This window comes from Thunnus thynnus, chromosome 12 (genome assembly GCF_963924715.1).
Source record: "Thunnus thynnus chromosome 12, fThuThy2.1, whole genome shotgun sequence".
Lineage (NCBI taxonomy): Eukaryota > Metazoa > Chordata > Actinopteri > Scombriformes > Scombridae > Thunnus > Thunnus thynnus.
In genome coordinates, this window is record NC_089528.1 from 21,277,498 (window position 1) to 21,295,947 (window position 18,450).

At 36.8% G+C, this 18,450-nt stretch overlaps 1 protein-coding gene across 3 annotated transcripts in view; it reads left to right on the forward strand.

Annotated features, from left to right (window-relative positions):
- The first annotated feature begins 2,065 nt into the window (after positions 1–2,065).
- LOC137194414 (uncharacterized) overlaps positions 2,066–18,450 on the forward strand; it is a 74,067-nt gene continuing 57,682 nt past the window's right edge. Inside the window, exons 1-3 of one of the 3 annotated variants that reach the window (XM_067606293.1) lie at positions 2,066–2,257; positions 7,460–7,552; positions 7,964–8,056. In XM_067606293.1, coding sequence (XP_067462394.1) covers positions 2,135–2,257; positions 7,460–7,552; positions 7,964–8,056 — 309 coding nt within the window. In that variant the 5' untranslated portion in view covers positions 2,066–2,134. Of the gene's footprint in view, positions 2,258–2,497; positions 2,576–3,388; positions 3,653–7,459; positions 7,553–7,963; positions 8,057–8,312; positions 9,007–18,450 lie in introns of those variants that run through there. The other 2 variants (XR_010930965.1, XR_010930964.1) reach the window with 2 other exon arrangements.

Consider the following 18,450-nt stretch of genomic DNA (forward strand, 5'->3'; position numbering starts at 1 on the left):
TTTGGAAGGTCATCCATATTCAACCCATTAACCTGATCTGTTACTGTGGACCTTGGATGCATAATAATAACTGGATATGGTGGCATCGCTCATCACTGTCAAGTTTGCTCAGTGGCCCCTGCGGCCCAAAGAGCATTTTCCCCATAGACCACCACTATAAAAAAGAAGTCTATGAAGGTTTTGTGTTTGTAAAACTTTCCTAGAGCCTGGAAAAGAAATTTTAAAATCCACGTCTGATGTCATCCCAATTTAAAGTCTGATGGGCCAGATGGGTCAGTGGGTCACACAACCTGCAAGTAAACCCGGAAGCCAGAAACTTTTTTAGTTCATTTGCCAGGCGAGCAATTCTCATTCCCTTGAATAGACGCCATCTTTGAGTCAAGTATCCAGTTCTCATAATAAATTCATGCTGTGAACTCACACAGTGCAGGAACGTATGTGTTCAAACTGTGTGGTCACATGGTCAGTGGCCACCAGGTTCGACCAGGTTACCATCTGTTTAACTTGTGAATGATCAGTGTGGGATACTGTAACAAGATTCAGCATTTCCTCTAAAACAAGCAAGCATTTAAAGAGATTACGTTACAGACTGGAGAGATTTAAAGAGATTAATTTCAACAGCCTCATTAAGACAATTACAAAGTCAGCCTACTATCACCATAAGAATATATCAAGGATTAAAGGACAAACTAAGAAATTTGAAGACATCACTTTTAACAGTGAGAAATTATGGGCATTTTGATTACTATTTGCTTTCATTTTATAGAAAGACGATTAATGAATTAATCAAGGAAGTAATTGTCAGATTAATCGACAATGGAAATTATTGTTAGTTGCAGCCCTATAAAGAAGCAATATTTGTATCATGACAGTTGAGGATTCAGCCTGTTTGTGTGGACACTCATGTACTCACATTAACAGAAGGGTGTTAGAGGAAGAACAGTTTTAAATATACTTACAGATTCAATATGTAATCATGGTATAAATGATCCTCTGGCACTGCAGTTTTTAAGACTAAAGTCCACCTTAAACTAAATCCCTATGAAAGAACTGTCAAGCTCCACACTGCCTTAATGTTAATGATTCAAACATGACATAACCCCTTTTGTTTAACAGTGCAATGAAACATCTGCACCTGTTTCAATTTACATTGTGTGATGAACTGAAGTTACTGTACAGTTGCCAAAATCCAGTGCTTTGTATCACTAAAAGGTTCCCTGAAATAAGAATTTAGGTTGGGGTCAGATTTGGAAATACCAGGTCAAACCATGTTTTAAAAATTCTTGCAGTTCTTTTTCTTGTAGTTTTGCCAAATGTTACGAAATAATCCAAAGTAGGCATTGGTCAGCAAACCTTTCAGTAAGTAGAAGTAAAACTTTCCCCTCCCTTATTAACAATGTTTTGTTCAATTGAATTGTTTTGCAATATAAATATTGCAAAACATAGTCAGTGTGTGTGTGTGTGTGTGTGTGTGTGTGTGTGTGTGTGTGTGTGTGTGTGTGTGTGTGTTTGTGTGTGACTCAGCAAGAAGGTGGATAGACCTATTTCCCAAAATGTCAAACCATTGCTCTAAATATGAAAGTTCTCATGGACAGCTGAGCTGCTGGCAGTTTTACAAAATGTAGCTGCTGCCATACATAAACAGAACGATCATCAAGTGGTAAACAAGACCCAAAACAAGACCCATAAATATATACATTTAGAATTTAGAATCTAGAAAACATTGAAAAAAATATCTAATTGTTTGATATTCAGTCACTCTGCTTCTGACCATATATGTGTGTTAGAGGACGTGTCATTGGGTGGGCCTGAGCTCTGATGGGTGACCCAGAACCACCTGGGTCCACGTCTGGATACAAGTATGGAGAATTTTTCCTCTCTCAACTAAAGGTAAATTTCTTTACTGTGTAGTTTTGTTTGAAATTAAACATTAAAATTGACTTTTTGCTTTTATAAAACCCCAATAATGTCACTTCCTTGTTACCATTATATCTCAACTGCAAGTGTGTAGCTGCTGATGACTTGCATCTTGGTGATAGTAATGGATTACATCCTGTTGTTGCTTCATCTTTGTCTTATCAGTTCCAGTGAGCGTTATAAATGTGGGCTTCCTTTGGCCTTCAGTCCGTCAGCCATGGACAGAGGTGTGCTGCTGGTTCTGTTGTGTCTGCAGGCTTTCCTGCTCATCACAGCCTTCACTTCTACAGATGCAGCCGCTCTGGTGAAAGATGATCAACAACAACAGTCTATTGATCAGGTAAGAAGATCCACTGCTGGTCACCGACTGCAAGGAGCTTTTCTTGTGTTGTAAGATCCTTGATTTAGGTCTGTCTGTTTAGGTCTGTCCAACATGTTGACACAGAGAAATTTTGATTTGCAGCCATTTCTATCTATCTATTAAGTAGAAGATTACAAATCTTCAGTGAAACAGTAGATGCAGGAAATAAGGCATTTTCTTGTAACAATGTTATATGTGTTAATGTTAATTTTGTTAAAGGTGAAGAGAGGGATTCCTCAGCCACCTGTAAGACCAACGAAGAAAGAATATCTCCCGCCCGGATCACTTTACGGCCTGGTAAAACTGAATTTGATGGATTTTTATTTATTCAATTTCTGTCTTGTAATTGCAATACTGTGAATCCTCCAAAAGTTATATCTTGACATTAATCTTAATTTATCTTAATTTTCAACATCTTAATCTGGTCATTGTGCAGTAGCCGCTTACTAGTGGGTGCAATGGTTTCTTCTCATATAAATTATATGCAAGGAGCTTTTCTTGTGTGGAAAAATCCTTGATTTAGGTCTGTCTGTTTAGGTCTGTCCATCATGTTGACACAGAGAAATAAAAAGCAAAATGTTTTTTTTTGATTTGCAGCCATTTCTATCTATCTATTATTAAGTAGAAGATTACATATGTTCAGTGAAACAGTAGATGGGGAAATAAGGCATTTTCTTGTAACAATGTTATATGTGTTAATGTTAATTTTGTTAAAGGTGAAGAGAGGGACTTCTCAGCAAACTGAAGCAAAAGAAGAAGAAAAGAAAACTGCAGGAAAAGAAAAAGACAAGGAAATACTGATCGGATCATTTATCGGCCTGGTAAGACTGAATTTGATTGATTTTTATTTATTCAATTTCTGTCTTGTAATTACAATACTGTGAATCCTCCAAAAGTTATATCTTGACATTAATCTTAATCTATCTTAATTTTCAACATCTTAATTTGGTCATTGTGCAGTAGCCGGTTACTAGTGGGCGCATTAGTTTCTTCTCATGTAACTTACAGTATTTTTAGTTGATAGCTGTATCTCTCTCTCTCTCTCTCTCTCTCTCTCTCTCTCTCTCTCTCTCTTTCTCTCTCTCTCTCTCTCTCTCTCTCTCTCTCTAGGACCAGTAGTTTCTTGGTGGTATACTGGTACAGCTGACAACGCCACAGCACCGTTTTCACCTTCCCATTCATTTGAATGAGAAAGTGTGGCTGGTATTGTATAACAGAATCTGCCATCTGCGCTGAACAACACTGCCATCAAACTAGAGGCTTTGCTCTTTTCAAACAGTTGAAGGATGTGAAAGTGACAGCTAACCTGAACCCTCCAGTCCTCGTTTCTCATAAATCATCAACCCAAGAACAAATCTCATCGACAAAACATATTCAATTTTTAATGTAAATTTATATTTTAGTACTCATGAGTGTTTATTACGTTGATGGCACAGGATACTTCTCTATTAATCATCTAGTTTTTTGTTTCTGAATCAATTATCAATGAAGGAGGAAGATCAGTAAATTTGGAGATTGCCATATTAAGAACATTTCCATCTGCAAAACAAATCATTTTCTGCAGACATGTTGCATATGCTATCTCGCTTCAATTTGCTTTTTAATTACAAAGACAAAACTATTTAATATCTGTTAAATAAATGTTTTAGTTAAAACAAAACAAATTTGCCTTTAGAGACAATATGCTAAGATATGTATCATTTTCTGCAAGTGCTCTATTATGTGACCACAAGATGGAGTCAGTCAGCTTGATGTTCTGTTATCTACTATGTGACAAAAAATAAAGGGCTTTAACAAAAATCCACATGAGTTCATCATCTCTTAAGCTTCCATTATTGTTCTTTACATGATGTTAGTTGTGTGTAAGAATGTCCTACTGTCAAACACCAAAACACAGCTCTTCTCTAGTAAATTATATTAATATGTCCCCCTCCACTCAAAAATGTTTTGCTTATCGTTCCTTCACTTGGATATTTGAGCTTCACTGTACTGAAGGATGTATGTGCAGAGTTTGCACATTTGTCTGCTGAAAGTGGAAAGTTTCTTCCTCCTATTATATACAAATATTATAAACAAATTATTATTCAAAGTAAAGTATTAAACATCTTAAAACATGTCTGGAGGGGATCTTTAAGTAAATTTGATTGAAATTATTTTGTTCATGTTTCTACTTTCTAAATAAAACAAATAACATAAATAAACATATTTTGTTTCTCTCAGGATGGTTGGGGGGTCCTGTTGGACGAGCGGGCTGCCAGCATATAGGGAGCATTAACAACAGCTTACTGACTAACATGCTTAACTGAAATTTACAAAATGATTGTGTTTTCTTTGTCATATTTTCAGCCATCCTAGTGGTGTGGCTTAAGGAATGACAATGTCTAGATCAGCAGTGCAGCAGATTTTATACCTTTAGTTTGGAAGGTCATCCATATTCAACCCATTAACCTGATCTGTTACTGTGGACCTTGGATGCATAATAAGAACTGGATATGGTGGCATCGCTCATCCTTGCTGTCAAGTTTGCTCAGTGGCCCCTGCGGCCCAAAGAGCATTTTCCCCATAGACCACCATTATAAAAAATAATTCTATGAAGGTTTTGTGTTTGTAAAACTTTCCTAGAACCTAGAAAAGCGATTTTAAAATCCATGCAGTCTGTGAACAGCTCCTGCAACATTTGATTCTAAAGTATCAAAGTAGTCGCAGTAGTTAGTGGTTTCAGACACTTTTTCTACTGACAGTTATGGTGTCAAATCCTTTTCCCCCCACACTCAAACTAACTTTAAGAAAGGTGAATACATCTTACTGGCAAAACCATTTAATGTCAAAGTTAGAGAGACAAAAAGAATCCGAAGAATATATATTGAACATTTCATTACGGTTAAATTAATAAGGCCTTTACAGTCACTAGTAGTAACACTAGCTATCCTGTCAGTTAGGGGACACCAGAGCCAGAGAGATGAACATCGTTAAGGATTTTGAACAGCACAAGGCTTGTTGGATGCCATTTGAATAACATTAGGTGAGTAGGCTATACATTAGTTTTTGGAGGGTGTATGTGCTCTGATTGGCTGCCGTGCCAGCCTGTCATCTGTTGTATGACTTGGGTCGCTGCTGGTGTAACATGTAGCCTTATAGTGGCTTGTTCACAGTATTGAGTTTTCATAGTGGTTCATTTTAAAGAGAGCGGTCTCTAATATTGTGGTTGTGTGTCTGTATGTGTTTTTGCATGACTGTGTGCAATGAATAGGGCTCATAAAAAAATCTTGCAATGGGACCCGTCATTACTAGCTTGCATCACTGGGAATACATGAACGATGACAAAATGAATCATTATGAATTTAAACTGTGCAGAGATGAGGATGACACAGAGCTACAGTAAACAGGATAGCACTTAGTGTGAATGTGTGGAACTGTTGGAAAACTTTAGTTAAAAAACAAGCATAACAATTTACGAAAGAAAGCACAAACACTTAACTTCATTCCATGAGCTAAAATTTCAGTAACAATGTGCTTTATTTGCATCCTATAACATCCTATTTATAGCTTCCTGGGACACCAAATGTATGAAATCTACTATATGAAGTAGAAAAACTGTTAGAAATCCCTCCCCTTTATGCGCAAACAAATAAAGTAGATATATTCTCTGTATATATATAGAAAACTAAAATGGACTCTTTACTTGAAACTATGGAGTTCAATTAATGAATGTTAAAATGACTGTTGTGTTTGAAGATGACTTTAAGTTATGTAGTTGTTGGACTGCTGTTAAAGAAATAATAGGTGTTGTAACAGTGAATTTGCATGCTACTATGTGTTTTGTGAGGTGGACTGAGGTATCTGAAGTTACTTACTTGGTCTTCACTTGTTCAGTGATCTGACCTCATTTTAGGGTGATGGGTTCAGAGGAACTGCATTTCTAAACAGTTTGCACGGTGGCCCTGAAGTGCAAAACACAACACCGTAGGTGTAGGAGGGGTTGGGAATGACATGCTGGGGTGTTTCACTTTCTAATTTTTATATCTCTTCTTTTTTTATGTCTGTTATTTACATTTAAATATACATTTAAAAACTGCCCACAATTTCATTTGAAGTGTTGCCAGACGTAAGTGCGGCATAAGTGCTGAGTTGGAGCACAAAACAGGATGTGTTGACTTTTTCACTATTTAAACAAAACCACAATCTCGCCCATACAAGGGTGGAGGTCCTGACAAAAAATACATGCTACCACTGCAGGTCAATGGCAACAGAAGATAGTCAATGACAGTTTTACTGAGTGTGTTATTGTACTTGAATTTTTATAGACAGAAATAAAAAAATACCATGAGGTCCAGCAGAAACTGTGGCAGGAATGGGGTCATGTGTCAGAAGGCCAATCCAGCTACAGTGACCTACAACAGTCAAGATGAGAAAGGAGGTGTTAGTTAAAATATGTGTTTTATATTGTAGGAGTAGAAACCATTAGTTGATGAATTCAACAGAAAATTAATTGGTAACCATTTTGATAATTGAATAATCATTTTAGTCCTCTTTAAGCGAAAATGCCAGAAATGAGCTGGTTTAAATTTTTCCTCTCTCAACTAAAGGTTAATGTCTTTGCTGTGTAGATTTTTTTATGTTAAACATTAAAATCGGCTTTTTGCTTTTATAAAACCCCAATAATGTCACTTCCTTGTTACCATTACATCTCAACTGTAAGTGTGTAGCTGCTGATGACTTGCATCTTGGTGATAGTGAAAGATTACATCCTGTTGTTGCTTCATCTTTGTCTTGTCAGTTCCAGTGAGCGTTATAAACGTGGGCTTCCTTTGGCCTTCAGTCCGTCAGGCATGGACAGAGGTGTACTGCTGGTTCTGTTGTGTCTGCAGGCTTTCCTGCTCATCACAGCCTTCACTTCTACAGATGCAGCCGCTCTGGTGAAAGATGATCAACAACAACAGTCTACTGAGCTGGTAAGAAGATCCACTGCTGGTCACTGACTGCAAGGAGCTTTTCTTGTGTTGTAAGATCCTTGATTTAGGTCTGTCTGTTTAGGTCTGTCCAACATGTTGACACAGAGAATTTTTTTTTTGATTTGCAGCCATTTCTATCTATCTATTATGTAGAAGATTACATATGTTCAGTGAAACAGTAGATGGAGGAAATTAGGCATTTTCTTATAATAATGCTCTTTTGTTAAAGGTGAAGAGATTTCACCTTCCTAAGAACCCTGCAGAAGAGGTAGTACTAAAGAAGAGAGGATGTGCAAAGAAGCCCGGAGCATGTGGCTTCCTGGTAAGACTGAATTTGATTGATTTTTATTTATTCAATTTCTGTCTTGTAATTACAATACTGTGAATCCTCCGAAAGTTATATCTTGACATTAATCTTAATTTATCTTAATTTTCAACATCTTGATCTGGTCATTGTGCAGTAGCCGGTTACTAGTGGGTGCAAAAGTTCCTTCTCATGTAAATTATATGCAAGGAGGTTTTCTTGTATTGTAACATCCTTGATTTAGGTCTGTCTGTTTAGGTCTGTCCAACATGTTGACACAGAGAAATAAAAAACAAAATGTTGGTTGTTTTTTTTTTATTTGGAGCCATTTCTATCTATCTATTATTAAGTAGAAGATTACAAATGTTCAGTGAAACAGTAGATGGGGGAAATAAGGCATTTTCTTATAATATTGCTCTTTTGTTAAAGGTGAAGAGATTTCACCTTCGTAAGAACCCTGCAGAAGAGGTAGTACTAAAGACGAGAGGATGTGCAAAGAAATTCAGAGGATGTGGCTTCCTGGTAAGACTGAATTTGATTGATTTTTATTTATTCAATTTCTGTCTTGTAATTACAATACTGTGAATCCTCCAAAAGTTATATCTTGACATTAATCTTAATCTATCTAAGTTTTCAACATCTTAATTTGGTCATTGTGGAGTAGCCGGTTACTAGTAATGTAACTTACAGTATTTTTAGTTAATAGTTGTATATCTCTCTCTCTCTCTCTCTCTCTCTCTCTCTCTCTCTCTCTCTCTCTCTCTCTCTCTCTCTCTAGGACCAGTAGTTTCTTGGTGGTATACTGGTACAGCTGACAATGCCACAGCACCGTTTTCACCTTCCCATTCATTTGAATGAGAAAGTGTGGCTGGTATTGTATAACAGAATCTGCCATCTGTGCTGAACAACACTGCCATCAAACTAGAGGCTTTGCTCTTTTCAAACAGTTGAAGGATGTGAAAATGACAGCTAACCTGAACCCTCCAGTCCTCGTTTCTCATAAATCATCAACCCAAGAACAAATCTCATCGACAAAACATATTCAATTTTTAATGTAAATTTATATTTTAGTACTCATGAGTGTTTATTACGTTGATGGCACAGGATACTTCTCTATTAATTATCTAGTTTTTTGTTTCTGAATCAATTATCAATGAAAGAAGAAGATCAGTAAATTTGGAGATTGCCATATTAAGAACATTTCCATCTGCAAAACAAATCATTTTCTGCAGACATGTTGCATATGTTATCTCGCTTCAATGTGCTTTTTAATTACAAAGACAAAACTGTTTAATATCTGTTAAATAAATGTTTTAGTTAAAACAAAACAAATTTGCCTTTAGAGACAATATGCTAAGATGTGTATCATTCTCTGCAAGTGCTCTGTTATGTGACCACAAGATGGAGTCAGTCAGCCTGATGTTCTGTTATCTACTATGTGACAAAAAATAAAGGGCTTTAACAAAAATCCACATGAGTTCATCATCTCTTAAGCTTCCATTGTTGTTCTTTACACGATGCTAGTTGTGTGTAAGAATGTCCTACTGTCAAACACCAAAACACAGCTCTTCTCTAGTAAATTATATTAATATGTCCCCCTCCACTCAAAAATGTTTTGCTTATCGTTCCTTCACTTGGATATTTGAGCTTCACTGTACTGAATGATGTATGTGCAGAGTTTGCACATTTGTCTGCTGAAAGTGGAAAGTTTCTTCCTTCTATTATATACAAATATTATAAACAAACTATTATTCAAAGTAAAGTATTAAACATCTTAAAACATGTCTGGAGGGGATCTTTAAGTAAGCATTAACAACAGCTTACTGACTAACATGCTTAACTGAAATTTACAAAATGATTGTGTTTTCTTTGTCATATTTTCAGCCATCCTAGTGGTGTGGCTTAAGGAATGGCAATGTCTAGATCAGCAGTGCAGCAGATTTTATACCTTTAGTTTGGAAGGTCATCCATATTCAACCCATTAACCTGATCTGTTACTGTGGACCTTGAATGCATAATAATAACTGGATATGGTGGCATCGCTCATCCTTGCTGTCAAGTTTGCTCAGTGGCCCCTGCGGCCCAAAGAGCATTTTCCCCATAGACCACCATTATAAAAAAGAAGTCTATGAAGGTTTTGTATTTGTAAAACTTTCCTAGAGCCTGGAAAAGAAATTTTAAAATCCATGTCTGATGTCATCCCAATTTAAAGTCTGATGGGCCAGATGGGTCAGTGGGTCACACAACCTAGAAGTAAACCCGGAAGCTAGAAAGTTTTTTAGTTCATTTGCCAGGCGAGCAATTCTCATTCCCTTGAATAGACGCCATCTTTGAGTCAAGTATCCAGGCCTCATAATAAATTCATGCTGTGGACTCACACAGTGCAGGAACGTATGTGTTCAAACTGTGTGGTCACATGGTCAGTGGCCACCAGGTTCAACCAGGCTACCATCTGTTTAACTTGTGAATGATCAGTGTGGGATACTGTAACAAGATTCAGCATTTCCTCTAAAACAAGCAAGCATTTAAAGAGATTACGTTACAGACTGGAGAGATTTAAAGAGATTAATTTCAACAGCCACATTAAGACAATTACAAAGTCAGCCTACTATCACCATAAGAATATATCAAGGATTAAAGGACTTATGTTTCAGCAGGATTTGGAAAAACTTGTCCATGTATTTATCTTCAGTAGACTCGACTACTGTAACGCTGTCTTTACAGGTCTCCCTAAAAAAGTCGATCAGACAGCTGCAGTTGATTCAGAACGCTGCTGAGTCCTCACTAAGACCAAGAAAGTTGATCACATCGCTCCAGTTCTCAGATCTTTACACTGGCTTCCTGTCTGTCAAAGAATTGATTTCAAAATATTGCTGTGGGTTTATAAAGCACTGAATGGTTTAGGACCAAAATACATTTCTTATCTGCTGCTACGTTATGAAACATCCAGACCTCTCAGGTCGTCTGGGACAGGTCTGCTTTCTGTTCCCAGAGTAAAAACTAAACATAGAGAAGCAGCGTTCAGTTTCTATGCTGCACATATCTGGAAGAAACTCCCAGAAAACTGCAAGTCTGCTGAAACTCTCGGTTCTTTTAGATCAAGATTGAGGAATTTTCTGTTTGCTGCTGCCTTTTATTAAATCAAATAATTATTAATTTCTTATACTGTGTCACACCCTGCCTGGACTTTATGTGTTCTTTGGGGTCTCCGGGTTTGCACTCCTGTTGTCAGTCCTTCTGATCATATGGTTTTGTTTATGATTCGGATGGTGGGTTTAGAGGACTGCATTATTAGTTTGTTGGGTTGTGTACTTGGGTTTGTGTTCGTGGTTAGTCTTGGATGGGTTAGTGTAGGTGGCGTTGAGTTTGTTTTCTGGGTTTTTGTTTTCTGTTCTGTTCTCTGTTTCCCTTGTGTGTTCATGTACTCCTCCACACCTGCCCTGCATTTGGACTCGTTAGCCCGGCCCTGCTCTGTTTTCCCCATACCTGCCCTGTGTTAGCCTCCTCAGCCCTGCCCTGCTCCCTGAGTTTCCTCAGCCAATCAGCTCCCTGTATGTTTATTCCCCTCTCCTGAGTTCTCCACCCATCTCCCCACCTGCACCTCATCTCCTCGTTAGTTCAGTTTCTTTTTAAGTTCTGGTTTTCTGTTCAGTCCTTGTTGGATCGTTTTGTTTGTTTGGTCTAGTTCTGTTCAGCTCTGTTTGCCTGTTCATGACCATCCACGATTAAAGGATTTTTTCATCTAATCTGCATTCTGGCCTCTGCGTTTGGGTCCACTCCTGCTTCCCCACCTGACAATACTGCACTTTAACTTTTATTCTTGTATGTTATACCCGTCTTATTCTATTGTAGCTTATTATTGTTTTCTCTTCTCTTAGCTCTCTAATTACTGTTTTTTTTAAATTGTATTTAAATGTCCTTTTATAATGTGTTTGTTTTAATCTCAATGCTTTTAATGTTTTATGTAAAGCACTTTGAATTGTCTTGTTGCTGAAATGTGCCATATAAATAAACTTGCCTTGCCTTAAGTGATGTTGTCTTAATGTAACGTGAATAAAATACGTTGACAAACTGTGTATTAAATATACAGTATCTGACTGATACTCCATTCTGGACAGTAAATGTTATTACACTGGCCATGCAGTCTGTGAACAGCTCCTGCAACATTTGATTCTAAAGTATCACAGTAGTAGTAGTCAGTGGTTTCAGACACTTTTTCTACTGACAGTTATGGTGTCAAATCCTTCATAAAAAATGAGCTGAACTGTGCAAATATATTTTACCCCCACACTCAAACTAACTTTAAGAGAGGTGAACACATCTTACAATTAAATTAATAAGGCCTTTACAGTCACTAGTAGAAACACTAGCTATCCTGTCAGTTAGGGGACACCAGAGCCAGAGAGATGGACATCGTTAAGGATTTTGAACAGCACAAGGTTTGTTGGATGCCATTTGAATAACATTAGGTGAGTAGGCTATACATTAGTTTTTGGAGGGTGTATGCGCTCTGATTGGCTGCCGTGCCAGCCTGTTATCTGTTGTGTGACTTGGGTCGCTGCTGGTATAGCATGTAGCCTTATAGTGGCTTATTCACGGTATTGAGTTTTCATAGTGGTTCATTTTAAAGAGAGCGGTCTCTAATATTGTGGTTGCATGTCTGTATGTGTTCTTGCATGACTCTGCGCAATGAATAGGGCTCATAAAAAAATCTTGCAATGGGACCCGTCATTACTAGCTTGCATCACTGGGAATACATGAACGATAACAAAATGAATCATTATGAATTTAAACTGTGCAGAGATGAGGATGACACAGAGCTACAGTCAACAGGGCAGCACTTAGTGTGAATGTGTGGAACTGTTGGAAAACTTTAGTTAAAAAACAAGCATAATAACTTACGAAAGAAAGCACAAGCACTTAACTCCATTCCATGAGCTAAAATTTCAGTAACAATGTGCTTTATTTGCATCCTATAACATCCTATTTATAGCTTCCTGGGACACCAAATGTATGAAATCTACTATATGAAGTAGAAAAACTGTTAGAAATCCCTCCCCTTTATGTGCAAACAAATAAAGTAGATATATTCTCTGTATATATATAGAAAACTAAAATGGACTCTTTACTTGAAACTATGGAGTTCAATTAATGAATGTTAAAATGACTGTTGTGTTTGAAGATGACTTTAAGTTATGTAGTTGTTGGACTGCTGTTAAAGAAATAATAGGTGTTGTAACAGTGAATTTGCATGCTACTATGTGTTTCGTGAGGTGGACTGAGGTATCTGAAGTTACTTACTTGGTCTTCACTTGTTCAGTAATCTGACCTCATTTTAGGGTGATGGGTTCAGAGGAACTGCATTTCTAAACAGTTTGCACGGTGGCCCTGAAGTGCAAAACACAACACTGTAGGTGTAGGAGGGGTTGGGAATGACATGCTGGGTTGGCTGTGCTGTGTATCATTTTCTAATTTTTATATCTCTTCTTTTTTATGTCTGTTATTTACATTTAAATATACATTTAAAAACTGCCCACAATTTCATTTGAAGTGTTGCCAGACGTAAGTGCTGCATAAGTGCTGAGTTGGAGCACAAAACAGGATGTGTTGACTTTTTCACTATTTAAACAAAACCACAATCTCACCCATACAAGGGTGGAGGTCCCGACAAAAAATACATGCTACCACTGCAGGTCAATGGCAACAGAAGATAGTCAATAACAGTTTTACTGAGTGTGTTATTGTACTTGAATTTTTATAGACAGAAATAAAAAAATACCATGAGGTCCAGCAGAAACTGTGGCAGGAATGGGGTCATGTGTCAGAAGGCCAATCCAGCTACACTGACCTACAACAGTCAAGATGAGAAAGGAGGTGTTAGTTAAAATATGTGTTTTATATTGTAGGAGCAGAAACCATTAGTTGATGAATTCAACAGAAAATTAATTGGTAACCATTTTGATAATTGAATAATCATTTTAGTCCTCTTTAAGCGAAAATGCCAGAAATTAGCTGGTTTCAGCTTCTCACATGTGAAGATGTGATGCTTTCCTTTATCATACATGATAGTAAAGTGAATATTTGGGGGTTCTGGACTCTTGGTTGTACAAACTAAGAAATTTGAAGACATCACTTTTAACAGTGAGAAATTATGGGCATTTTGATTACTATTTACTTTCATTTTATAGAAAGACGATTAATGAATTAATCAAGGAAGTAATTGTCAGATTAATCGACAATGGAAATTATTGTTAGTTGCAGCCCTATAAAGAAGCAATATTTGTATCATGACAGTTGAGGATTCAGCCTGTTTGTGTGGACACTCATGTACTCACATTAACAGAAGGGTGTTAGAGGAAGAACAGTTTTAAATATACTTACAGTTTCAATATGTAATCATGGTATAAATGATCCTCTGGCACTGCAGTTTTTAAGACTAAAGTCCACCTTAAACTAAATCCCTATGAAAGAACTGTCAAGCTCCACACTGCCTTAATGTTAATGATTCAAACATGACATAAACCCTTTTGTTTAACACTGCAATGAAACATCTGCACCTGTTTCAATTTACATTGTGTGATGAACTGAAGTTACTCGAAAACATTTCCTCTAACCCTTGTTCCCCTGAAGATCCGCCGCTGTGCAGTTGCCAAAATCCAGTGCTTTGTATCACTAAAAGGTTCCCTGAAATAAGAATTTAGGTTGGGGTCAGATTTGGAAATACCAGGTCAAACCATGTTTTAAAAATTCTTGCAGTTCTTTCTCTTGTAGTTTTGCCACATGTTACGAAATAATCCAATGTAGGCATTGGTCAGCAAACCTTTCAGTAAGTAGAAGTAAAACTTTCCCCTCCCTTAGTAACAATGTTTTGTTCAATTGAATTGTTTTGCAATATAAATATTGCAAAACATAGTCAGTGTGTGTGTGTGTGTGTGTGTGTGTGTGTGTGTGTGTGTGTGTGTGTGTGTGTGTGTGTTTGTGTGTGACTCAGCAAGAAGGTGGATAGACCTATTTCCCAAAATGTCAAACCATTGCTCTAAATATGAAAGTTCTCATGGACAGCTGAGCTGCTGGCAGTATTACAAAATGTAGCTGCTGCCATACATAAACAGAATGATCATCAAGTGGTAAACAAGACCCAAAACAAGACCCATAAATATATACATTTAGAATTTAGAATCTAGAAAACATTGAAAAAAATATCTAATTGTTTGATATTCAGTCACTCTGCTTCTGACCATATATGTGTTTTAGAGGACGTGTCATTGGGTGGGCCTGAGCTCTGATGGGTGACCCAGAACCACCTGAGCCCACCTCTGGATACAAGTATGGAGAATTTTTCCTCTCTCAACTAAAGGTAAATTTCTTTACTGTGTAGTTTTGTTTGAAATTAAACATTAAAATTGACTTTTTGCTTTTATAAAACCCCAATAATGTCACTTCCTTGTTACCATTATATCTCAACTGCAAGTGTGTAGCTGCTGATGACTTGCATCTTGGTGATAGTGATAGATTACATCCTGTTGTTGCTTCATCTTTGTCTTATCAGTTCCAGTGAGCGTTATAAACGTGGGCTTCCTTTGGCCTTCAGTCCATCAGCCATGGACAGAGGTGTGCTGCTGGTTCTGTTGTGTCTGCAGGCTTTCCTGCTCATCACAGCCTTCACTTCTACAGATGCAGCCGCTCTGGTGAAAGATGATCAACAACAACAGTCTATTGATCTGGTAAGAAGGACCACTGCTGGTCACCAACTGCAAGGAGGTTTTCTTGTGTTGTAAGATACTTGATTTAGGTCTGTCTGTTTAGGTCTGTCCAACATGTTGACACAGAGAATTTTTTTTTTTGATTTGCAGCCATTTCTATCTATCTATTAAGTAGAAGATTACATATGTTCAGTGAAACAGTAGATGGGAAAATAAGGCATTTTCTTGTAACAATGTTATATGTGTTAATGTTAATTTCGTTAAAGGTGAAGAGATGGACTCCTCAGCAAACTGCAAGAGAAGTAAAACCAACGAAGACAAAGAAGAAAGGATGTGCATGGTATCCCAAAGGATGTGGCTTCCTGGTAAGACTGAATTTGATTGATTTTTATTTATTCAATTTCTGTCTTGTAATTACAATACTGTGAATCCTCCAAAAGTTATATCTTGACATTAATCTTAATCTATCTTAGTTTTCAACATCTTAATTTGGTCATTGTGCAGTAGCCGGTTACTAGTGGGCGCATTAGTTTCTTCTCATGTAAATTACAGTATTTTTTGTTAATAGTTGTATCTCTCTCTCTCTCTCTCTCTCTCTCTCTAGGACCAGTAGTTTCTTGGTGGTATACTGGTACGGCTGACAACGCCACAGCACCGTTTTCACCTTCCCATTCATTTGAATGAGAAAGTGTGGCTGGTATTGTATAACAGAATCTGCCATCTGCGCTGAACAACACTGCCATCAAACTAGAGGCTTTGCTCTTTTCAAACAGTTGAAGGATGTGAAAGTGACAGCTAACCTGAACCCTCCAGTCCTCGTTTCTCATAAATCATCAACCCAAGAACAAATCTCATCGCAAAACATATTCAATTTTTAATGTAAATTTATATTTTAGTACTCATGAGTGTTTATTATGTTGATGGCACAGGATACTTCTCTATTAATTATCTAGTTTTTTGTTTCTGAATCAATTATCAATGAAAGAAGAAGATCAGTAAATTTGGAGATTGCCATATTAAGAACATTTCCATCTGCAAAACAAATCATTTTCTGCAGACATATTTCATATGTTATCTTGCTTCAATGTGCTTTTTAATTACAAAGACAAAACTGTTTAATATCTGTTAAATAAATGTTTTAGTTAAAACAAAACAAATTTGCCTTTAGAGACAATATGCTAAGATGTGTATCATTCTCTGCAAGTGCTCTATTATGTGACCACAAGATGGAGTCAGTCAGCCTGATGTCCTGTTATCTACTATGTGGCAAAAAATAAAGGGCTTTAACAAAAATCCACATGAGTTCATCATCTCTTAAGCTTCCATTATTGTTCTTTACATGATGTTAGTTGTGTGTAAGAATGTCCTACTGTCAAACACCAAAACACAGCTCTTCTCTAGTAAATTATATTAATATGTCCCCCTCCACTCAAAAATGTTTTGCTTATCGTTCCTTCACTTGGATATTTGAGCTTCACTGTACTGAATGATGTATGTGCAGAGTTTGCACATTTGTCTGCTGAAAGTGGAAAGTTTCTTCCTTCTATTATATACAAATATTATAAACAAATTATTATTCAAAGTAAAGTATTAAACATCTTAAAACATGTCTGGAGGGGATCTTTAAGTAAATTTGATTAAAGTTATTTTGTTCATGTTTCTACTTTCTAAATAAAACAAATAACATAAATAAACATATTTTGTTTCTCTCAGGAGGGTTGGGGGGTCCTGTTGGAGGGGCGGGCTGCTAGCATATAGGGAGCATTAACAACAGCTTACTGACTAACATGCTTAACTGAAATTTACAAAATGATTGTGTTTTCTTTGTTATATTTTGAGCCATCCTAGTGGTGTGGCTTAAGGAATGACAATGTCTAGATCAGCAGTGCAGCAGATTTTATACCTTTAGTTTGGAAGGTCATCCATATTCAACCCATTAACCTGATCTGTTACTGTGGACCTTGGATGCATAATAAGAACTGGATATGGTGGCATCGCTCATCCTTGCTGTCAAGTTTGCTCAGCGGCCCAAAGAGCATTTTCCTCATAAACCACCATTATAAAAAAGAATTCGTGTCTGTATGTGTTCTTGCATGACTGTGCACACATCTCACAATGAATAGGGCTCATAAAAAAATCTTGCAATGGGACCCGTCATTACTAGCTTGCATCACTGGGAATACATGAACGATGACAAATTGGACAAAATGAATCATTATGAATTTAAACTGTGCAGAGATGAGGATGACACAGAGCTACAGTCAACAGGATAGCACTTAGTGTGAATGTGTGGAACTGTTGGAAAACTTTAATTAAAAAACAAGAATAATAACTTACGAAAGAAAGCACAAGCACTTAACTTCATTCCATGAGCTAAAATTTCAGTAACAATGTGCTTTATTTGCATCCTATAACATCCTATTTATAGCTTCCTGGGACACCAAATGTATGAAATCTACTATATGAAGCAGAAAAACTGTTAGAAATCCCTCCCCTTTATGTGCAAACAAATAAAGTAGATATATTCTCTGTATATACATAGAAAACTAAAATGGACTCTTTACTTGAAACTATGGAGTTCAATTAATGAATGTTAAAATGACTGTTGTTTTTGAAGGTGACTTTAAGTTATGTAGTTGTTGGACTGCTGTTAAAGAAATAATAAGTGTTATAACAGTGAATTTGCATGCTACTATGTGTTTCGTGAGGTGGACTGAGGTATCTGAAGTTACTTACTTGGTCTTCACTTGTTCAGTGATCTGACCTCATTTTAGGGTGATGGGTTCAGAGGAACTGCATTTCTAAACAGTTTCACAGAAAATGTCAGAGGAAGCCAAATGACAAATCATTATGCAAAAATGAAAAAAGAAAAAAACCCATCAAGAATGATGCAGCATTTCACACAGAAAACCATCTTCTGCTTTTGTTTCGTTATACGTTTAAAATTTCTGTGTAGTGTTTAAAATTTACAGGAATATTTGCTATTGTTCAACTATAAAATGTCCCACTCAGCACTTATGTTGTTTACTATACTTTAAACGACACATAAAAGTTGGATGTGCAGAAAAGGCCACATAATAAAAAACTTACTGGAGGACATGACAAAAGAAGAAGAAGAAAAAGACAGATGAACAAAGAAACAAAAAATATCAAATTTTAAGTTGTTAACACAGTAATTCAAAATATGTTAACAATAATTGAAGTCATCGAGAG